Here is a 25,410-nt window from a genome sequence, read left to right on the forward strand (position 1 = left end):
AAAAATCATGGTCGTGATTGAGGTTAATCAGAGCATTATCACGTGAAAAGGCTTGAAAATGAGGATATTTTTGCATGTTGGGGGCTAGTTTGGTTCACGGGAGGCCAGTTTATTTTTGTTGAGTCAACTCAATTATATTCGAACCTTATTTGAAAGTATGAACAAGGTTTCAAGATGATTAAAATATGCTCATAATATGTATGTAATGTCAAACATCCATTTTGAGTTTAAGGTTTATAGTGTAAGCTATACATTCAAACCTAAATATTCAAGCATATAGTATTACTAATATTAAACAAATAGTCATAGAAAGAGTGATAACTTTGACACCAATCGCTTATATGTCATCTAAAATTTTGTATGAGACAAATTTTTTACTGTTTTTTAAAGAGTCAACTCAATTATATTCGAACCTTATTTGAAAGTATGAACAAGGTTTCAAGATGATTAAAATATGCTCATAATATGTATGTAATGTCAAACATCATTTTGAGTTTAAGGTTTATAGTGTAAGCTATACATTCAAACATAAATATTCAAACATATAGTATTACTAATATTAAACAAATAGTCATAGAGAGAGATGATAACTTTGACACCAATCGCTTATATGTCCTCTAAAATTTTGTATGAGACAAATTTTTTACTGTTTTTTAAAATAGCTTTCTAGTAAAAAAAATTTAAAAATAAAAATATTTGTACTAAAAAATGTTTTAGAAAATAATTAAAAATTGTCCCAAATGAATTCATTGAGGTGATAGAGGATGTGCTCAAATGAGGAAGTATTGGATAGTTTCTTGTTGGAAATCGCATGCCTTAATACGCTAGAGGTTTAAAGTTTATTTTTATAATATTGGAATATTTTGGTCTGAAATAAATTTTTAAAATGATTGACTAATTTTGAATATTAAGAAGCAAAATTTTATATTATTTTATGGACCTTGAAAGTATTTCGATCACTAGTAAAAATTCCATTTAAAAATTAAAAAGAACTGATAGCCGTAGGCCCATAGAACCCATGAGCCTAACGTTTCATTTCCACGTTTGGCTAAGGCTTCTTCAATGGCTGCTACTGCTTTCCTCCTGCGCTCCCTGCACTTCTCTCCTGCAGAACCCCGTAACACTCCGCATGAAAAATCCCATCGGTCGGCGTATCTCCTGTGGAAGATGATGAAAGGACCAAGAAGGAGAAGCCAAGCGGTTGCTGCTTACAACAGCGATGGAAATGGGGATCTGGAAGGTGACAAGAAGCAATCTTCTTTCAGACCTTTCGGTTTTGTTACCGACAACCCCTCCAGTCGCAGCGCAATCCAGCTCCCGGAGAGTCCAGCCGAGGACGGAAACGTCGGCCAGATGCTCTACGTAATTTTCCCGCTCGTTCTTTATCTCCATGACCAATTTCAACGGTCGATTTTTTTCTTAGTTATTATTCTCTTGAATGAGGCGAACCCCCTCACTAAATTCCATGCTAATTAGGTATTTTTTTTTGCTTCTGAGCTTTTGGATTGGGCAACTGGAGTGGTTTCAAAGCTATTGTAAAATTTATTATTGAATGACTTTCGTTGCTTTTATTGTCTAAACAACTGCTGTGTTGACTCTCATGTGAGCGGAGTTTTTTAATTTTTGTCTGATTTTGATCCATTGCGCTGCTATTAAATATGCTCTCTAGTAGTATAAACATAAACATCAGTACCAATATTAAATCTAGTATTAGAACTTTAAGGGGCTATAACAGATTTACACAGCTAAATGTTCAATTATTTGCAGCTGCCATCTTCTTGAACGTGCAGTGATGAAATACTGATAGTCTGACCCTACATAATCTGGGGATGGGATTATCTATTTCTCAGGATGATGAAGCGTTCAAGTTCTGTGAAAGTCTAATATTCAAACTAGATGCATATTTGAGTTATTCATACACAGTGCAATATTTTTTTTCCCTCTGTACACAGTGCAATATGTGTTTGTATAGAAGCATATTTCTGATCGAAGATTCTGTCATACCTTACAAGAGTTTTATGAAGGCTTTGAGTTATCAAATCTGACATCATTGATGTGTACAACTCATTATGATATGCATTTTGGAGTAAGTGGCCTAAATTCATTATGCCAACCTTATGCTTTGGATGGGCCATATTTTCCAAAAGGTTGCAAAAGAAATAAATGTAATTGCTGAGCTTTGGTAGAAATGCCTTAATTTTAATTCATAATTGCGGCTTACTTTAGTTTCAGTCAAATTTGAAAATAAACTTGTTCTTTTTCTTCCATTGGAACTATTTCTTGCATGTTTCTCTAAGTATGTTTTTTGCCACATGCTTAAAGCTTTGTGATTGTTTGAGTTTGCATTTACAAACTTGCTACCTTCCTTTCCATGCACTAAGTTATAACGTACATAAATTTTGATTACTCCATTCTATGCCCATTTATGTTGGCCTATTTATTTTTTTTTTCTTTTTGAGTTGGTCAACATATTTTAAGCACTAACCATTTTTGTTTGCTTTTAATGTTTGTTTGTTGCTATCTGTAGAGGATAGAAGATAAAGGCAGGGATTATGGATCATATGTAGAATCTGGAAATTTGCGTTGGTTTGTGCGAGAAACTGGTAAGTGCGTGCTCGTAACAACTACCTTAGCTAAAATAAGTTGTCCAAATGAAGAGATTAAGAAAAAAACACTCCATGTAATAATGTGTAAATCATTTCATTGTTTGTTTATATCCGAATATGGGGTCTTTTGATCAACTTTGTAAAGGGTGGTGGGGCCTCTTACTCCTCGGATCAACATTAATATAAGGTTGCATATAGTTGACATTTGTAACATAACTCCGTTAACAAATTCTATGTTGTCAAACTTGTCCAAATTACACATAATTAACTTGATGATTAAATGTGACTTGAACCTTTCATTACAATTATGTTCATAAAATTCAATTTTGCCTGGAAATTTATGCATATCATGACAGTGTTTTAAATTTTATTGGTTTAACCAATTAAATTTTGTTAAATGTACTTTAAATGAGAAAATTTTGTCTCCGTTTAATCTTGTTAAATTAGAAAATGATACTTGCTAAAAAAGATCCTCCTCCATTATAACTTGATTTGACTATTGTTTCTTGTAAAAATATAAAATTATTGAATTTTCTATCCACTCGGCAGAATTTATTTATAAATTATAATTTTACCACCAGATCCTCAATTACCCGCTTAAACATTTAGCTCATATGGAAGGGTAAACATTTGGGATTCAAAGAAAGATTAAGCTGCTACAATCAATAACTACATCATTCGAAATTCACGTAATTATGCGTCAAAACATTTAGGTTTCAAATGCTTAGATATTATTGCACATTATGCATAAATCAATAAGCATATTCCTAGCAAAAAGATATTCCCTAGAAATACTCATAAATCACTATATACTTCCAATACTATAGACCATCAGCAACACTCCCATACCTTAGCCACTAACCCCTGACATATGCTGGATGCAAAACTTGGATAACAAATGGCTTTAGCTTTCAGGTCATTTCACCCGTTAGATGAAAAATTCAAATTTATGAATAACACTGGTGTATGCAGATGATGTTGTCTAAAATAAAACACATGTCCCTATCAATCATTTGCTCTTTTCCATGCCACACCTTCTTTCATATTGCCAGCCTAAGATACTGGTTAATGAAAATAAAAAAATGCAAATTTCTTTTGTTTTAACAGAACTATTCGGGATCCGACCTACTTAATTTTTTAAATAAAGCTCAACTGATGCAGGTCTAAGTTAGAATTTAAGTGAACATCAAATTATTTAGATGAATATTGTAGGAATTGAAGTTTGAGTTCAAGTGAGAATGAGCATTGAGTATCTAAATGTCTACAGAGTGAGTTATGGAAGTGTTTGTAAGCAAGCTATAATCAAGCTTGGGTATATTAATTAGAAGGGAAATTATTTAATCGATGAATTTTGGTGTATATTGTACAAGTAACAAAGCTATTAATGTTTCCTTTTATCCTCTTCTTTGATACCTTGATAATTTGATATTAGGTATTATGAAATAGTTGGTCAAGGGATAGAATTTTAAAATTAAAAATAGCAATTGAAAATCTTTGGTGTTGCATATGGGATTAAGAAGCACAATGACTGCCATTATATGTCTAGGTGGGTCTAGACTGTTGGACGTATCACACTTTAGGGTGTTTCAACCACATCGAGTTGGTTACACTTATTTGCTTCAGCTACATATCGATCAAGGGTTACATGCCATATCAAGAGCTAGCCTAACAACAAGGACTATATTATGGCTATAAATAGGCTACTAGATGGTCTACATTATGACCTTGGCTTCACTAAGTTTACAAAGATGAGGCCTTCCTTATCAAGCCTACAAAAGAGGCTAACCACATCATTATACATATCGAAAATGTTTAGTTTACATGATATAATTCTTTTTTCTATAGTACATCCAAAATTGTAAATTCAGAAAGCTATTATGTAAGAAAAAATTGGTCGCCTGCCTCTGTTTGACTTTCTCCTTTCATTTCCCTGAAATCATTTTCATAATATCTGATGAGCTACATGTTCAGCAGGTTAAATAATTTTAATATATAAGAAAATAATATAGCATGCTTTGTTGATCATATGAATTAATATGAGCATTTATTTTCATAAATATAATTAGCTTAGCGCAACACTTTTAAGTCAGTCTGCTTTCATGATTTAAGAAGTAAAAGAATTGATTATAAGCAATGAACATGAATATCTATAAAATAGTGAAGTATATATGTAAAGGTCGAATTATTTAATATACTATAATATGAAATTAAATGCTTTACTTTCATTTTCTTCTCAATTTATACTTATCATTTACTTCGAAATGTCATTTAATATTTATATAGGCTTTGCATATCTATATCATTTGAGTTCTTGAAAAGAAAGGAGTTAATAGCGCTTATATTCAAACCATTAAAGATATGTATGCAGGAGCTATTACTTGTGTTCAAACACAAGGTGGTTTGACCAAGTATTTCCCTATTTCGGTTGTGTTACATCAAGGATTAGCCTTAAGCCCATATTATTTTGCTTTAGTCATGGATGTTCTCACTAGACATTTGCAAGAGGATGTACCTTGGTGTATGCTTTTTGCTGATGATATTCTTTTTGTTGATAAGACTAGAGAGGGAGTTGAAGGTAAACTTGAATTATGGAGGTCAACCTTAGATTCTAAAAGTTTTCGCTTGAGTAGATCTAAAACGGAATATATGTAGTGTAATTTTAGTAGTAATAGACCTAGTGAGGGGATTGTGACTTTGGGCGATCAAGTCATTAATAAGAGTACACGTTTTAGATATCTTGGATCTATTGTTCAGAGTGATGGTGAAATAGATGGGGATATTATCAGCAGAATTTAAGTTGGATGGTTGAAGTGGAGGAATGCATCGGGCTTGTTGTGTGATAGAAAAGTACCCCTCAAACTTAAGGGAAAATTCTATAAGATGGTGGTGAGGCCTGCAATGTTTTATGGTGCCAAATGTTGGTCATTAAAAGAGAAGCATATTACTAAGTTAATTGTGGCAGAGATGAGGATGCTCAGGTGGATGAGTGGCTTTACCCTTAGAGATAGGATACAAAATGAGCATATACGTGAAAAGGTTGGAGTAGCTCCAGTAGAAGATAAGATTAGAGAGAGTTGCCTTAGTTGGTTTGTTCACATAAAATGGCGGCCTTCCGATGACCCGGTTAGGAAAGTAGAGGTATTAGATTTGACTTATGTTAACAAAGGTAGAGGCAGACCTAAAAAGACTTGGTTAGAAATATTAGAAATGATATTTCTTTATTAGATATAAATGAGAATTTGACTTTTAATAGGAGACAATGAAGAAAAAGAATTCATGTAGCCGACCCCATGTAGTGGGATAAAGGCTTGTTGTTGTTGGGCTTCACCTAGCCCTTCGGCCATAATAATCCTTGATAAAGTTTGGTTTGCCCAATATTGTAGTTATCAATGGCCTCTCAATTTGGTTTGGTTCATTTCAACTTATAAAATTGAGAGTTGGGAAATTTTTTATTCTCCTTATTGAAATTCATCTCGTCATAACTTTACCTCTTTCTGTGCATGTCGTTGTAGTCTATCAACCTATCTCTCTTGACATGACATTTTTTTTTACTTTCTTTATTTTTGCATCATTTTTATGAACATCTAAAATATTTAACATTAAAATGTACTTGTTATGAATCCACTTGCATTAGCATGCATTTAAAGTAAATCATAATATGTAAAACTCAACATTTAAATACTAAAATATGCATTGTCTTATTTAATTGTATTATGGCTTGAGATAAATAGTAATATCATACATTTTTATTTGAACATGTGATCATACAAAATGAATTTACGTTTCTGATACTATGTGCTGTTAGCATACCGAATGCAAAGAAATTCTATACCTATACACAATACGATCAAATGAAATTTGCAAAGACTTATAAATAATAAGCCTAGGAATATTTTGCCTATTATATTTGAGATTGAGCATGTCGCTGCAGTTAGTGGGTTCTCTTCAGGATGAATTACCTTATTTTTATCTCCTAGAAGCCTCGATTTATAGTAAACAATCTAAAAATAATGATTTTGCCAAATTTCAATAATTTCCTAAATAGAAAAACAAATCTATAACAAATATTTTCAAAATATTATTTTTACTTCAATAAAAATTTCTTCTTATTCAAGCCTTAAGCCTTAACTTGAATCTAAGCTTTGAAAAGATTGCAAAACTGAATTTTTCTTACCAAACCTAAGCCTTGCATTTTGAATTTCTCTTACCAAACCTAACTCTCCTTCATTTTCTTCCTTTCTTCTTCGCTTATTTTTCTTTTCCTTCTTTTCTTCTTATGTCCCTTCTTTTCGTTTTAGTTTCATTAGGCTACAGTCTATCAGAGCTCTTGTAAATGAGTAAATGGGGAATATAATGAAATACTATTGGTTATTACTATATAAATATGTTTATACAAATTAATATATAAATAAACACAATCATAACCATCCAAATCAACAATCACCACTGAATGTGCGGGAAAGTGGATCTAGAGAGGTTTTTCTGTACGATAATAATTCTATTATAGAAACATTAAATAAAAACTTAAAAAATCATTTAACAATTAAATTCATATATAAATACTATTATACTTACTTATTTACATATATTTTGATATAAAAAAATTATCAAAATGAAATGTAGAATATTATAAAAATACATTTGGCCATTTTGTAATGCATGAAAAATGGGACATAATTCAAGGAAGAATTCTAATTGTAGCTCTTAACATTTTTGTTTATGTCATTTCTCTCTTATAAGAGTTTTACCTTTGAAATTCCTTAACAACATTCAAATAGATGGGGAAATTTATGTTTAATTTCTTATTATTTTTCTCAAGGTGCTTCTTTTTTTATCTATGCTTCCGCTTCTTTTTAATATATAAAATCTACTTATTTTCAAGCATTTGAACTTCAAATTTTAAAATACTTTAAGGTTATTTATAATTTTGATTTTTATATTTCAATTTCTTTATGTGGTATTCTCTGTGTGACGCCCCGGGATCTATAGTGAAAGAATTTCTTTTATTCTTCTCTCTTTATTATCTTTTCATTTAACAATCAATGATTAATCATTTACAACCAGATCAATTTAATATTCATAGATGATTAATTGCATTACAAAAATATAAACAATAGAAATTATGTTTTATATTAATATAATCAATATTTACATGCTACGTCTAGAGTTCAAAACAGTACAATTGTCACACTAGCTACAAAGAATACGTAAACCAAAAGATGAAATAAAACTACATTAGCATCACTGCATACACAACCTCAAGCTGTGTAGGTTCCTTACCTGAAATTATTTAAACTACATAATGAGCTAATAGCCTAGCAAATAACTAAAATCCTACAACTGAAATCAATACAACAACAACAACAACAACAACAACAACATCAAGCCTTTATCCCACTACGTGGGGTCGGCTACATGAATCCTTTTTCTCCATTGTGTCCTATTAAAAGTCAAATTCTCGTTTAAATCTAATAAAGAAAGGTCATTCCTAATATTTTCTAACCAAGTCTTTTTAGGTCTACCCCTACCTTTCTTAACATAAGTCAAATCTAATACCTCTACTCTCCTAACCGGGTCATCGCAAGGCCGCCGTTTTATGTGACCAAACCATCTAAGGCGACTTTCTCTAATCTTATCTTCTACTGGAGCTACTCCAACCTTTTCACGTATATGCTCATTTCGTATCCTATCTCTAAGGGTAAAGCCACTCATCCACCTGAGCATCCTCATCTCTGCCACACTTAACTTAGTATTATGCTTCTCTTTTAAAGGCCAACATTCAGCACCATAAAGCATTGCAGGCCTCACTACCATCTTATAGAATTTTCCCTTAAGTTTGAGGGGTACATTTCTATCACATAACAAGCCCGATGCATTCCTCCACTTCAACCATCCAACTTGAATTCTGCTGATAATATCCCCATCTATTTCACCATCACTCTGGCAATATAAAAATAATATATTGCAAATCATATAAAAAAATCTATGCATCAATATCTATATCGATTATCTATACGAATTGCTTAGTCTATAGTACATCACATCTCGATCTATTACATAATCAGTTACAACATCAGTAATAATGATCTGTATCAGTAATTGTAAATAATATTAGTATAATGTTAGTATTAGTAATCATATTAGCAATAAGTAATCAGTAATAGTGACTAGTGTTAATACTATAGCCCGTATTAGTCTCAATATCCTCAATGTCCAACATATTAATAGTAACAATAGTCATTAATCAATAATAGTAGTTAATATTAGTACAATATAAGCTATAACATCAGTAACAATAATGAATAATCAATAATAATAATCAGTATCAATAATTAATAATTAATATTCTATCAGATATTTAGATGAGGGTATCTTACTCCTGCTCTTACAACTCCCAGGTAGTCGCAAATCAGTGTAGTCCTTCTAACCTCCCTTGAAACACGTGATAGTCACCCATACTCCTAGCTTCCAATCAATCTCTAGCTCCTTATAACTCATATCCACATTCTTTCGTCAATGGACCACGTGGATCTTGAGGATATCACATGAGGATATCATATCATATATTTGATATAAATCACTACATTTTCTATCAAATCAATATCAGTACAGTATATTACATCCGTTCAATGCGCATTAATCATTCTTCAGTTATTTTAGCCCAATTCATATTTTAGTATTTTCATATCAAATCATAGTACATCACATTCCAACCCATTTTTAGTATATGGTTTTCCTGACTCATTTTACTCAAAAAATTTTATGTATATATTTAATAGTGAAAATGCAATAAAATCATATCATATTATTCAGAATGATCAAATCTATAACATAGAAAAAGTTATACGGTGAAAACTTATGACATCAGGAGATAATGCAGTTTTAGCTAATTTAGGAGTGATAAATATGTAGAAATTGAAATAATCGAAAACAAAAGTAAGAGGGTAGCAACTTCCAATACTTAAAACAATTTTCTTTGACTAGAAATAGGCTTTCTCTCTCCTCCTTCCCTCTTCTTCCTCTTCTTTAATTTCTTCTCGATCCAGCAGTGTAAGAGTGGGAGAGGTGAGGGTGGAAGGGATATTTGTAACAAAAAAATATATAAAAACACTGTTAGTGGCCTAACACCACAGCGCTCCAACCTAGTGTCGCAGTGTTGCATGCAAAATACAAAATTACTATAGAACAGAGACTCAAACACTGCACCGGCAGTTTTTGGGTCGCTGTGCCTCAGACCGGGAAGAAGGTGGAAGTCTTGGATGGCGAAATCGGTCAATTAAAATCAGATCTGGAGGGAAAATTTTTTTTATTTTCAAAATCAAATCACCTCCAATAATGAAAGGTTAGAAGGGAAGTTCATGGTGATGGAAGAGATGTTGAAGAAATTACTTGAGATGAAGACCAATCCAATGACATTGGAAGCTAGAGAGACCATCGAGGGCCATGGCGTAGGAGGAAATCCGAACCCGTTTAGGGGGAGGAAAAATCCGGAAGTGGAGATCCTTGAGGGAGAGGATGACATGCCGCCTTTAGAGCCACTTTCTAGAGAGGAGATGAGTATGGGATATGGAAGGAGTGCTGAGTTTGTGGGAAGAAGGGGAGATTTTCACCACGAGGGGCTGAATTTGGAAGGAGAAGAGGGGAAGTTGATGATGAATACGGGTTTGATCTCGCTGAAGGGAAGATAGGGACAGCTGGGGAGCCTCTCCCATGTGCGGCATGGGGGACATGGAGGAGGCAAGGGCCATTGGGGTGATCCAAAGGTGAGAAAGTTGAAGATGTCCATCTTTGAGGGCGAGGATGGCCATGGCTGGATCTACAAGGTGGAACGTTATTTTTCTGTCAACGGGCTGACCGAGGAAGAGAAGCTAACGATGGCAGGACTATGCTTGGAGGGAAAGGCACTGGCTTGGTACCAGTGGCGGGCATGAGGCAGCTTATCAGGAGCTGGAGAGAGTTCAATGAGTGCTTATTGAAGCATTTCCGAACTGGTAGGGGAGGAGACTTCTATGAGCAATTATTTGCCTTTATGCAGGAAGGGACAGTGGCAGAGTACCGTGACCGGTTTGAGTACTTAGCAAGCAGGTTGGATCATCTATCTGAGACCGTGCTTAAAGGGAACTTCATGAAGGGGCTTAAACCAGAGATCAGAGCAGTTGTTAGAGTGATGCGACCACACGACTTGGGTGAGGCCATGAAGTTGGCTCAGCTGGTGGAGGACCAGAAGCATATGGAGAGGGGGGTTCGAGGCAGTAGTTTCGGGGGATCCTATAGGATGACAACTACTTTCCTAGCTCCTAAAGGAGCTGCACCAGGGGGTTCACGAGAGGCATCAAAGGAGAGGAATGGAGGAGGGGGGCCTGGAGGAAATTTTAAGAAGCTGACTCAGAAAGAGATACAGGAGAAGCGAGCTAAGAGGTTGTGTTTCAGGTGCGATGAGAAGTATATGCCAGGGCATCGGTGCAAGGACCGAACTCTTCAGGTTCACACCATCTGCGATGACGAGGAAACTGAGGGAGGTGAGAGCAGGATAGTGGAGGATGGAAGAATAGAAGTTACATCTGGATGTAGCTGAAGTCTCTCTAAAATATGTGGTGGGATTCACAACAAATCACACCATGAAGGTGAGGGGAGAAATAGGGGACCGAGAGGTAGTGGTGCTGATCGATAGTGGGGCCACCCACAATTTCATCTCTAATCAGATTGCCAATCTGTTGGGGGTGAAATTAATGGACACATAAGGATATGGAGTGATGATGGGCACGGGGAAGGTGGAGATGGGAAGAGGAGTTTGCAGGGGAGTGGTACTGACCATTCAAGGGATATAGGTGAAGGAGGATTTTCTTTCCTTAGAATTGGGGAGTACCGATGTCATCCTGGGGATGAAATGGCTGCAGACTTTGGGGGAGACCAAGGTCAATTGGGGTGCTCTAAGGATGGAATTGATGGTGGAAGGACAAATGATAGTGATTCAAGGGGATGCAGGGCTATCCAAATCAGGAGTATCTCTCAAATCTATGATCAGATCCATACAAGAGGTGGGAGGAGGATATTTGGTGGAGCTACAATGCTTTGAGAAGGTCAATGTGGGTGAAGAGGGGGACATTCCTCAGGCGGTGCAACCACTCATACAGCAGTTCAGGGAGATTTTCCAGCCACCTTAGGGCTTACCACCACCCAGAGAGCAGGAGTATGCAATCCTTCTGAAGGATGGGGTGTCCCCGATCAGTGTTCGACCTTATTGCTACCCCCAGATTCAGAAGGATGAAATTGAGAAGCTGATTAGGGAGATGTTGGAGGCAGGGATCATTCGACCCAATGTGAGTCCCTTCTCCAGTCCAGTCTTATTAGTCAAAAAGAAGGATGAGAGTTGGAGGCTTTGCGTAGATTATAGAGCTTTGAACAAGGAGACAGTACCGGATAAATTCATCATTCCGGTGATCAACGAGCTATTAGATGAGCTGCACGGAGCAGTAGTGTTTTCCAAGATGGACCTGAAGTCAAGCTACCACCAAATCAGAATGAATGAGGATATTCAGAATATAACATTTAGAATGCACGAGGGGCACTACGAGTGCTTGGTGATGCCGTTTGGGCTCACTAATTGCTCCTGCCACCTTTCAGTCTCTGATGAACAGCGTGTTCCGGCAGTACCTCAGGAAGTTTGTGCTGGTTTTCTTTGATGACATTTTGGTGTACAGCCGAACAGAGGAGGAGCATTTGGAGTACTTGAAAGAAGTTCTTTAGATCCTACAAGCCCGGGCTTTTGAGGGTTTGAAGAAGGCCATGACAACAGTCCCAGTAATGGATCTTCCAGATTTCAGTCAGATCTTTTTAGTGGAGACTGATGCGTCAGGATATGGATTGGGAGCAGTGTTGATACAAAATCACAGACCGATAGCCTATTTTAGTTAGGTGCTGTCGACCAGGGCTCGGTTGAAGTTAGTTACTAGAGAGAGTTGATGGCCATAGTCTTGGCCATTCAGAAATGGCATACTTATCTACTGGGTAGGCATTTTATTGTTTGTACGGATCAGAGGAGTTTAAAATATCTATTGGAGCAAAGGATGGTGATCGAGGAACATCAGAGGCGGCTGTCAAAGCTTTTATGCTATGATTTTGAGATCCAGTATCCACCGAGGGTGGAAAATAAGGCGGCTGATGCCTTATCCATATGTGTTGGGGAACTTCAGGGGCTAACAGTTTCAGTATCACTGATGGTCAATTAGGGGGCCATCAAGGAAGAGAGCATGCAGAACGAGGAGTTGAAGAAGATCAGAGAAGATTTAAAGAAGGATAGTAGTAGACTTTCAGGGTACTATTTGGAGGGAGAGAGGTTGTTGCATCAAGGGAGGTTTGTGATACCATGAACATCAGTACACATTCCTCACTTATTACAGGAATTTCACGGCAGTGTAGTTGGGGGACATTCAAGAGTACATAAGACATATAGGAGGCTAGCATCAGAGCTCTACTGTAAGGGGATGTATAGGGATATTGAGGAGATGGTGGCAAGATGTGAGGTGTGCCAGAGAAATAAATACATGGCAATGACACCAGGAGGGCTACTTCAACCATTGGCACTTCCAAACAGAGTATGACAGGAACTGTCTATGGACTTCATCGACAGCCTACCCCGCTCAGAGGGATTCACAATCATTTTGGTAGTAGTGGACCGACTTAGTAAGTATGCACATTTCATCCTCCTATGACATCCATACATTGTGGTATCAGTGGCTGCAGCATTTATCAGGGAAGTGGTTAGATTACACGGGATTCCTGAATCAATTGTGTCTGATAGAGACAAAGTGTTCCTTAGTCAGTTTTGGAGGGAACTTTTCAGGATGCAGGGCACTGTTCTCAAGAGAAGTGCCGTCTATCATCCACAGACAGACGGACAGACAGGTGGTGAACCGGAGCTTGGAGACCTATTTGAGGTGTTTTTCTTTTGAAACACCATGGAAGTGAGCTAAATGGTTAACATAGGCGGAGTATTGGTATAATATTTCATACCATTCTACATCTCAAATGACCCCTTTCAAAGTGCTCTATGGAAGAGACCCCTCACACTTAGTGCATTATGGGAGGGGAAATACACCGGTCTCTTCAGTTGAATAGTACCTAGAGGAGAGAGACCAAGTGTTGGAGGAGTTAAAAAAACATCTGGGAAGGGCACAACAAATCATGAAGAAGCGAGCAGATGCACACATGAGAGACATACAATATGAAGTGAGGGAGAAGGTGTTTTTGAAGCTAAGGCCCTACAGGCAGAAGTCAGTGTCTAACAGGAGGAACGAGAAATTGGCCTCGAGGTACTTCGGCCCCTATGAGATTCTGGAGAAGATTGGAGCAGTGGCGTATCGTTTGAAGTTACCCTCAACCGCTACCATACACTCAGTGTTTCATGTGTCACAGTTGAGGAGAGCTCTAGGGGAGCTTGCAGTTAGTGTTGAGTTACCAGCATCATTGACAGAGGATTTGGAGGTGGTCATGGAGCCCCTGGAGCTGGAAGGGGTAAGATTTGATAAAAAGGGAAATAAAGATGTTTTGATCAGATGGAAGGATCTCCTCGACTATGAGGCTACTTGGGAGCTCTATGAGATTGTGAAGCAGCAGTTCTCTTACTTTCACCTTGAGGACAATGTGAGTTTTTGTGAGGGGAGTAATGTTACGCCGGCCCAGGAGGGGTTGACTATTGCTCCTGAATCGGTCCCTAGTGGACCGGTTTGGGTTTACCACTGCCGGCCCAAGCAAGGAGGAGAGAGGGGGCCGACCATGCGCTTGGGCCCCACACCCTGATTAATACTTGTTTGGAGGGGAAAATTTGAATTAGGGGCTGTTTAGGGAATTTGTAATTTTCCTTTGTCTTTAATAGGGAATTGGGAATGATCGGGGAGGATCTGAGGAAAGACAAGAGTAGTCATCCGGGTTACTGCATTGAGGGAGAGAGACTATTGTATCACGGGAGGTTTGTGATGCCACGAACTTCCATACATATTCCCCACTTGTTGCAGGAGTTCCATGGCAGCACAGTAGGAGGCCATTCAGGAGTGCAGAAGACATACAGGAGGTTAGCAGCTGAACTCTACTGGAAGGGGATGCATAAGGATGTGGAGGAGATGGTGGCAAGGTGTTAGGTGTGTCAGAGAAATAAATACATAGCAATGGCACCAGGAGGGTTACTCCAACCATTGGCACTTCCAAACAGAGTATGGGAGGAAGTGGCCATGGATTTCATCGAAGGCCTACCCTGCTCAGAGGGATTCACAGTCATTTTGGTAGTGGTGGACCGACTCAGTAAGTATTCACATTTCATCCTCCTACGACATCCGTACACCGCGGTATCAGTGGCAGTAGCTTTTATCAGGGAAGTGGTTAGATTACACGAGATGTCTGAATCAATTGTGACTGATAGAGGCAAAGTGTTCCTTAGTCAGTTTTGGAGAGAACTGTTCTGAATGCATGGCATTGTCCTCAAGAGAAGTATCGCCTATCATCCTCAGACAAATGGACAGACAAAGGTGGTAAACTGGAGCTTAGAGACATATTTGAGGTGTTTTGCTTCAGAAACACCACGGAAGTTGGCTCAATGGTTACCATGGGCAGAGTATTGGTACAACACCTCGTACCATTCTGCTTTTCAGATCACCCCGTTCAAATTGTTGTATGGGAGGGACCCCCCACACCTAGTGCACTATAGGAGAGAAAGTACACCTATCTCTTCAGTGGAACAATACCTAGAGGAAAAAGACCTTTTGTTGGATGAGTTGAAGAAACATCTGGGAAGAGCACAACAAATCATTAAAAAGCGAGCATATACACACAAGAAGGACATACAATATGAAGTAGAGGAGATGGTGTACTTGAAGCTAAGGCCCGACAGGCAGAAATCAATGGTTAACAGGAGGAACGAGAAATTGGCCCCGAGGTACTTCGGTCCCTATGAGATTCTGAAGAAGATTGGAGCCGTGGCGTTTCGTTTGAAGTTACCCTCAACCGCTACCATACACTCAGTGTTCCATGTGCCACAGTTGAGGAGAGCTCTAGGGGAGCTTGCAGTTAGTACTGAGTTACCAGCATCATTGACAGAGGATTTGGAGGTGGTCATGGAGCCCCTGGAGATGGAAGGGGTAAGATTTGATAAAAAGGGAAACAAAGATGTGTTGATCAGATGGAAGGATCTCCTCGACTATGAGGCTACTTGGGAGCCCTATGAGATTGTGAAGCAGCAGTTCCCTTACTTTCACCTTGAGAACAAGGTGAGTTTTTGTGAGGGGAGTAATGTTACGCCGGCCCAGGAGGGGCTGGCTATTGCTCCTGACTCGGTCCCTAGTGGACCGGTTTGGGTTTACCACTGCCGGCCCAAGCAAGGAGGAGAGAGGGGGCCGACCATGCGCTTTTGCTAGTTTTCCTTCAGAATTTCGAATTGAAGAATATTGTACCGTTGTTGTTTTGATTCATCTTCTAGTGGAATACAAGTTGTTTGCTAGTTTTCCTTCAGATTTTCCTACAAATTTTCTCTGTTTTTTCTACTGTTCTGGGCTGTTTTTCTGCTATAAACAGCAGTACCCTTGCTGTTTGTACATCAATTTGGATTAGGATTGCTTGCAAATTCAAGTATTACCTTAGGGTTACTTGCGAACTCAAGTATTTCCTATCAATGAGCTGTCCTCCTTGGGGCCTAACATCGTCCGCCTTGAATTGCAAGATTTAGGCGGGATTTAAAAAAAGAATTTATTATTTATTTTTAATAATATTCAAAATTTAATAAAGAAAATAAACATTATTAAAAGAAATATTAATTGTGATTCGAGTCGGCTCGCGAGCTCACGAGCCAAGCCTCATCAAACTCAAACTCGAGCTCATTTACTAAACATGCTCGAGGTCAAGCTCGAGCTCGACTCGTGATCTCAATAAGCTCGGCTCACAAGCCAGCTTGGCTCACTTACACCCCTAATGTGTACGATGGTTTCTCTTATGCGATTTCAACAGTCTTGATACATATGCAATTATTTTTTTATTTTGCATTAAAAAATATCTAAGCTCGGCTCTCAAGCCATCTTGGCTCACTTACACCCCTAATGTGTACGATAGTTTCTCTTATGCGATTTCAACAGTCTTGATACATATGCAATTATTTTTTTATTTTGCATTAAAAAATATCTTAATCTTTTTAATGATATATCACTGTAAATTTGAAAGCATTCTATTCTTGATTGGATAACTAATACTAGTTTAGTTGTTAGAAGCCTTTTTAATTCTTGAAAATTATTCTCATTTTTTTCTGTCCATTCAATATTAACATCTTCTTGCATAAATCTGCATAATGGTATAGCCATATTTGGTTAATAAATCTCCTATAATATCTAGTTATATTCAGAAAACTATGAACCTCTATAACATTTTTTGGTGTAGGCATTCAGGATCCACTAAAATTGCTTCACCACTGATTATGTGCCCCAAAAATATAATAATTCTCAACTGGAATCAATATTTTGAGAACTTTTCATACAATTGATTCTTCCTCAACAGCTCCAATACTATTTCAATTATTTAGTATGATCTTCATTGGTCTTAGATTATATCTATATATTATCAATGAATATAATCACTAACTGATCAATGTATGACCAAGTACATTTAATCAAATTCATTAAGATTTTAGGAGCATTTGTTTATCCAAATGGCATCACTTAAAAGTTATAATAATCGTACTTTAGTTACAAAGCTATCTTTGTTATATCTATTTCTTTTACTCTGACTCATTGGTATCTTGATCTCAATCAATTATAGGGAGTTTGACAGCACATTCCAATTGATTAAATGAATCATCGGTGCTTGACAATGGATATTTGTTATTGATTGTCATTTTATTCAACTCTATGTAATCGATGTACATTCTCATTTATCTATCTTTCTTCTTAAGAAAGTACACATGCGCACTCTAAGGTAAATTATTTGATTAAATGAGTTCCTTATTCATAAATTCATACAACTGACATTTCAAATCGTACGATTCTTTAGGAGCCATTTTATAAAGAGATTTGAATGTTACTTATGTTTTTTTCTTGGACCCTTTGGCTTTTATTCCTCAACTGTGGAGACTAAACCAAGCCAATACATCTTCCTGGATTGACATCACTAAAGATGCATGATTTGGGATTAAGATTTATGTGGGTATCTGTTGCCGGACCGATCTATTATGGAAAACCTTTGATTTCTCAACTGTGTTAGATGGAGATCAACTAAGCCTAGTTCCAGGGTACCCCGTGCCTTTTTACCTCAACTGTGTTAGAAAGAGATAATACCAAGCCCAGCTCTTCTACCTGGATTGATGTCACTGATGTTACGGTGTGTGAATCGAGATTAACATTTCTGTAGTTATCTGGTTTAGGAATCCATCTCATGAAAAATGGATTGATACTTTAACTGTTATAAAGACAAACCAAGCCTATTTCTAGTGTACCCAGTTGGTTTTAAACCTGGATTGCCATCACTACCGATATGCTTTTTTTAAGCACAACCAAATGTGTATGAATTGGGATTAAGATTGCTATGTAGTAGGGGAATCAAGCCCTAATGCAAAAAGGATTGATCAGAGAATCGAGAGTAAGATTAATTTTATATTATCCTTAGAAAAATACTAAATGCTTAATGCCAGTATTATACCTTTTTCATAGATCATGTGAACTTACAGGATCTTCTTCACAACGGGGGATCATCTTGTTTATTCATGGGGCTCCAACCCAGTCATATAGTTATCGAGAAGTAATGTCTCAGGTTTGCCTGTGAACTTATCTTGATTATGATTTTAGCATGGGACTTTTTTTCAAAAACTGATCATATCTTAATATTTGATGAAATCAAACAGAAATACTGTTTTCTTACACAATTTCTGCAGAAATGACCATCAACAGATTGAACTCATCAATTTTTGCAAGTGATCGTCATTGTCTTCACTATTAACCTTAACCCACCTATGTAGGTTCATACTTGATTGGTGCTTAATGAGAATAATTTATGTTGCGATTATTAGTTAACGAATAATTATTCCACTGCTCATTAGTATGCCCTGATGGAAGATCTTTATATTCCTGCTTTGGAAAGTTTTAGAATCTCATTACATGCCTAGGGAATAGGCATAAATTTTTCTTAGATAGCACAATTTTTACGTGAGAATTGCTTTACAAAAACACATTTTTGATGGGCAAAGTGTAAATTCTCTTAAAAAAAAAAGTTTTTGTAAGCTGGAGGGGCATGTGCCTATCAAGAGCTTGGCTTCATCTCTGTTAAAATATACACGACGTTTGTTTTTTACCTGTTAGACAAGTTATGGACACAGGCAGGCTAAAACTCATGCATCAATGTAGTTCTGTATTTATGACGACCTTGTATTCAGATCACATGAAAGTTTATATTTAATAAGAAAAATATATAATTTAGAAAGGAAACTTATAAATATTGGGCGCCAGTGTTGACCTCATTTTTATATGAGGTTAACTAAATCAAAACTAAATCCAAACTCAGTTTAAACTCAAATCAATCTCAATCAAAACTCAAATTCACACAAGTTCAAACTAAATCCAAACTCAGTTCAAACTCAATAAACTATGCCATGAAATCTCTTCCAATGCCATTCCAAATACCATTTCGGATGCATTGAACTCAAACCCAAGCCTTGGTCATGCTTGATTGACCAAGTCGACATAGGTTGACCAAATGACCCCTTTGGGGCTCAAACATGCATCTTACACAAGAAGACCTCACCATGGCTTGGACCACCTCTATTGGTTTCAAGACATCATTATGAACTTGTTGGATCTAACCCCAACCCTTGTCCAACCTGGTTGACCAAGTCAACCATGGTTAACCAAACCAACCATACACTTAACCAAATCAAAATCCAATGCCCACCAATTTGAACCCTTGGGATAGTCCATTGTGACCCCAAGAATCATTCATAGGTGACCAACCCTTGGGTCTACTTGGTTTAGCCATATGGCTTGACCCAAGTGCCTAAAAGAGGCTTTTCTTAAGCCAAACTTCAATCCAAGCCAAATCAAACCATCAAAATCATTTCATTGCATGCTCCAAGCACAAGCCCCCATTGGTTTGACTTGGTCAACCCATTTGGAATGGTCAAATCCATACATGTAGCCAAAATTTCATTCAGACAACCAACCCTTGACCTCAAATCCCTTGGAGTTTATTCCTACAACATGCATGACCTCTCCAACTCTCATCTCAGCCAAAGAAGTGATCCCCCCTCTCCTCATGTGATCTTAACTAAGTCACTCTCACCCATGCAACTTTCCCCCTAGGTTCTAACCACCTAGGATAGGTGGCAAGCATCCCATGAACCCCTCTAATCCATCCTAGCCTTAAAAAACAAAAGTTAGGGTTCAAATGGCCTAAAAGCGTGCAAAACCCGTATTCTAACCTAACTCATTCTCTAAGCCTCCTCCAACCCCCAAATTTTCTCCACTTGCTTCTCCAGAGCTTTCTTTATATTCTCCAAGCTTTCTCCCAGCTCCTCAGAGGAATGAGAGAGTAAAGGAGAAAAAAGATAATTTGAATCTATCTTTCAATCCAGCCCAAACCAGCTCTTGAGGTCCTTTGAAAAGTTGAAGAGGACTTCTCCAGGAGCAAAACAAGCCCAAGATCGAAGAATTCCATCTATTAGTTACTAAGTTATGCCAATTTGAAGTTTCAGGATCAAATTGATTAATATTCAAAGATCTCAATGCATAGAGCCTCCAAATTCTAGGTATTAAAAGATCTACACAAGTAGAGCTTATGTTTGAAATTTCATCAAATTTGGATGGTTGGATAAAAAATTATGGGCATTTGAAATCATAGTTCATTTTGAACTAGGATTTTTCATGTGACCTGAACCGTCTGATCGCACGTGTATCACGATCGGACAGCGCAGAATGCTCCGGTCGAAACAGCACGTTCAATGTGTTCAGTGCATAATTGAGGTGGGTGGCGTGGCACAATTTGTGTTGTTGATGTCCCATCATTTGAAACCAACAGTCGATTCGGCCGCTAACGTGGTTAAACGGCGCATGATCGCACACCATGTGTCCCACCGTATGTCCGAACGTTGAGCTGTTGCGTGTCCTGCCATTGTCGAGCCGCCATACGCATGCAGCACGTTGCCTCCGCAGCGCCGCTACCTTTTTAATTAAAAAAATTGATTTAAAATTAATCTAACTGCCTAGAACATTCAAAAATCACAGAAAAATTATTTTTTCACCAAATTGAGTGATGTTGGACTCATTGGAAAGGGATTGACCACTGCTATTTTATAAAAATATTTTAAAGTCATTTTGATCAATGTATTGTGAGAAATTCATATATGATTGAAATCAATTGTTTTTCAATTTTCTCATGATCCAGTTGTCAAATTACGCTCAATTTTTTGTGGTTAGATTTTGAACATTTTATACACCATATGTTGTTTTATTGAGTCATAATGTGCTCAGGATTGCTGTGAAATGAATTTTCATGGTGATGGGTCCATTTTGGGATCATAACTTTGAAAATTCATAATTGTCCAAATAGGTAAAATTTTCCTATTATTTTTCTGTGGTGTGTTTGTACATGTATGAGGGTTAGCATGATCAAATTTCAAGCTCATTTGAATACTAGAGACACCTAGGAAAAATAATTAAGGATCACGTTTAGAAATTTTAGAAAAATCATAGGAATTTCTACACACACAATAGGGGTGAAACTTTAAACCAGTAAACTTAGTGACATTATACACCCCAGGTTTTAATTTTACTTTCATTTAACATCATTTGACCATAAAATTAAGCAAAACAAAAAACAACCCTTATATTAGACGTGAAATCAAATCAGAAAAATACAAAACTAGGGTTTAAAATGTTCATAATTAAACACACATTCAAAAAAATTCAAAAGCCTTATCACCAACCTTCAGAATTGGTCAAAATTTAATAATCAATGAAATTCAACCATTAATTAAAATAAATAATTAAAAATAATAAAAAATATCAAATAAAATTTAAACACTTAAAATCACCCCCCATAAGTCATCCCTAACATTTGGGGAAGATTTCAAGTGATTTGAAATTAGTTTGGTACAAAAATAAGAAAATCCCTCTAATTAATCAATTAAATACTTCCATTAAATACACAAGTTTTAAAAATTCATAACTAATCATAGAAAACTCCAAATTGAGCAAACTCAAAGGCATTAGACTCATCTCTGGATTTATTATTTATGAAAAATATAATAACTTTAGAAACTAATGTAAATTAAAAAGTCAAGAAATGGACCTTTTATTAAATACATTAAAATATTCAATTAAAAATCAGTAATCAATAAATAATCAAATTTTTAGTTAATCATTAGGCTAATCAATCAAATCAGATTATAACATTAAAATGTATAACCAATATTTCATTGATGAACTTTTTAGAATGGACTACCTCGGGTTGCAGGGCTAAGTGTCTTAAGAAGACCCTGGGTCTTCATGCCCGTTGTGATAACGTCATGAGTGAATTTAATGGATTGTAAATCATAAACCACAATAAGTCATTAATAAGTTAATCATAAACTTAGATAATTTAATCAATAAACTAAATCAAACATAAATCCAAAGATAACTGCTGAGTAACTCGAGCCTATAAGGTTATTAAGTTATCTCCAATGAGGGTGAAATAAACCTCACAACCCTGGTGTAAACAAAGATAGTTATTGTTCAACTTGAGCTCAGCAACGCGAGCTTGTAACCCATGTGGGGGCTGTCGGGTTGTAGGGGTAGACCTAAAAATACTTGGTTAGAAAATATTAGGAATGACCTTTCTTTATTAGAATTAAACGAGAATTTGACTTTTAATAGGACACAATGGAGAAAAAGGATTCATGTAGCCGACCCCACGTAGTGGGATAAAGGCTTGATGTTGTTGTTGTTGTAATAAATAAAAGCCTTCATACTTTATATAAATTCTAATGGGAGGGCATAAGTGTATTGAATTTTGAGGCTTAAGAACTAAAACACCTAATTAAAATTTAGGACTTTAGAGAACCAATGAGTAATCAATTCTAACACTTAAAATCAACTTTAAAATAAACGACAAAACATCAAACTTAAACTCAAATTAAAATTTTCCTTAGCCTAAAAACACACCAAATATAACATTATAAAACTTCAAACAATAACCAATCTAGGATATATCCAAACAGCATTGCCTGACACACACGCACACTATAAATGATTTGTTAGAACAACCAATCCTAGTTTTAGGCTATGTCGTTGTTCTTTTTACATGCCTTTTCTGTGTGACGTTGATTTTACGTGATTTTCCATGGTTATTATGGTCCAATTTTATTTGTAATGCTCGTGAGTCGTGATGTGATGTTTTCTTTTACTATGCTATTTATGATATGAGATGTGATGGGCTTTAGATTTTTCTAGGTTATGAATGATCTCTAATGAAATTTTCTGCAGGTGGCCATACTTATATAGGGCTATAAAAAGGGGGCTAATTAAACTATGATTAATGAAATTTTTCTATCTTGCTAAAATTGCTAAGCCCCTTGAAAATTAAAAGCATGGCCAAGTGAATATGCTTTCTCAAATGTGAGCAATAGATTGTATATAAAATGCTTAGGATTTTTGTTGATTTTCTATGAATTGCCTTGGATAACATGCAGGGAGTATAAAGTCATCTTTAAATTTTTCACATGTAAATTTAAATTTTAAAGAGTTGTGAAAGTTAATTTAAAATTAGACATTAATATTTGATTTGGAATAAAAAGAGGAAGGAAACACCCCTTCGGGGAGTTGTTTTTATTTGGAGATCCAAATTAGGATGACTTGAAATCCAAGGAGAAAAGAAACACCCCTTCAGGGAGAAGCTCTTTTCATTTGGATATTCGGAATCAGTGGATCTAAGTAGCCCAAAGGAAAGAGCTAAAAAAGTAGAGACAAGAAAAATATCCCATTTTAAAACTCGCGTCATTCTTTATGATTAGAATCCGAGTTTGTTGTTAGTGGAACCCAGACACTTTAAATTTTTGCAGATCCTGTGTCGTAACTAAGTGGCACTTGCCATATGGCCTTTATACTCATTTGCTATGATTTGATGATGTGTTGATTCCATTTAATTATATGCTTTAGAAATTGACTATTTTTTTAGGTTTCTTACTTGTACACAATGTTTTGCTTTAGTCTGGAACACAGTTAGGCTCTTAAGGACAAAAAATTCTACCTGTAATTAAATAAAATTTTTAGACTCTGAAAGATAAGCATTTCCTAAGAAGTAAGCCTGGGCATGCCATGGGTTTTTCATGTATTCATATCTTTCTCTCCTTATTAGGCACCTTCCGCTTGGGGGTTCTGATTGACCACATGACCTGTTATGGTGCTCTTTGTCTAGGGGATGTTGTGCATTTCTAGGAAAAAACTTATTTTTATGCCTAATTTTTGAAGTTCATTATATAATTTTTGCATACAAGATCAATTTGCATGTATTGCATTAGAAATCAACTAAAGAAATAAGTTTTAAATACATTAAGCATAATCCTACCATTCATAAGCAAATGAGCCAATTAGGAAATTCTCTTGATATCGGCTCTAATTTCTAAAAAGTTTAAATAACAAACCTTACCTATCTTTTATAAGATTGGATTTATGGCTTTAAAGCGCCTAATTGGTTTAGCTGACTCTCCAATCCAGTCCGAGATAAGCCCAGATTCGCATTTCATTAGTTAGGTTTGGGTCATTATTATTTAGTGCCAAATTAGATTTAGGATACAGGACAGACCCAAAATTATAAGTCCCCAATATAGAAACTTTAATCCCAACCTTCTAATAAAATGCCAACTTGAACTAAAGCTTTCTCTCATCCAAAAATTAAAGCCAAACATAGGATAGATTAGGGTGTTTCTGAATTGTTTTAGAATTCCAAAATACCTCCTACTTCTCATCAATTGGTCTCCAAAAGAAGTTTTAAAAAAATGATCTAATCCCATTTGAAAATTCCAACCTCATTCCCTTCAAATCACTCATTAAAAATCCAAAATAAAATTTCTACAATTATTTTAATCGAGAGTATTAATATGAAGCTTAAATTTCCTATGATGTAATTAACTACGAAGACTTGTATTTGTAGGATATTCAAGACCCCAAATAAATCAAATCCCACTTTATTTAGCTCCTAAGTAGAATGAGTGAAAATTTATTTTCTTTGGGAAAGTCAAAATCAAGGACGATCATTATCATCATATTCAAACGATTGATAATAAGTGATATTATCTCTCTTTAGGGAAATAATCATTTACCATCAAGATGGTTGAATATGAAATTAATGCTAGATTTATCTAGATTATTATAGTTAGATACATATTCGAATGTCATTTCGACCGTTTGGGGTCATATGTAGTTCACCACGACTATCCGATTACAATAATTGATGATAGAGCATTCCAACTATCATAGTCAAAATATGATTGAATATCATTTTGATTCTTTGGAGTCATATGCAATTCTCTCCTAAATTTGATTATGGTAGTCGAGATAAAATTTATAGTTTCTTAGTCTGAGCCCATTAGAGAACGATATTTTCACCACCAAGGTGATATATCATTCATGATGACAAGTTCGGCTGCAAAACTGAAAATCCAAAAGTCTATGTTCGAATTTTCCCAAAGAAAGTATAATTACAATTGATTTGCACTTTCCAATAAAAGATTAGCAAACAGCCAGTAGTCTGTCACACATTTGTTTTCTACTCTTGAAAAGAGGACGATGTGAACTTTGTAGACCTT

The 25,410-nt window shown here is 36.2% G+C and overlaps 1 protein-coding gene across 5 annotated transcripts in view; it reads left to right on the forward strand.

The window, feature by feature from the left end:
* Window positions 1–1,015: 1,015 nt before the first annotated feature.
* LOC110114351 (haloalkane dehalogenase 2) overlaps window positions 1,016–25,410 on the forward strand; it is a 56,927-nt gene continuing 32,532 nt past the window's right edge. For 3 of the 5 annotated variants that reach the window (XM_028700997.1, XM_028700998.1, XM_028700995.1), the window contains exons 1-3: window positions 1,018–1,362; window positions 2,528–2,603; window positions 18,304–18,386. In XM_028700997.1, the coding sequence (XP_028556830.1) occupies window positions 1,063–1,362; window positions 2,528–2,603; window positions 18,304–18,386 (459 nt within the window). In that variant the 5' untranslated portion in view covers window positions 1,018–1,062. Of the gene's footprint in view, window positions 1,363–2,527; window positions 2,604–18,303; window positions 18,387–25,410 lie in introns of all 5 variants that reach the window. The other 2 variants (XM_020847203.2, XM_028700994.1) reach the window with 2 other exon arrangements.

This window comes from Dendrobium catenatum, unplaced genomic scaffold, assembly GCF_001605985.2.
Source record: "Dendrobium catenatum unplaced genomic scaffold, ASM160598v2 fragScaff_scaffold_146, whole genome shotgun sequence".
NCBI classification, from domain to species: Eukaryota; Viridiplantae; Streptophyta; class Magnoliopsida; order Asparagales; family Orchidaceae; genus Dendrobium; species Dendrobium catenatum.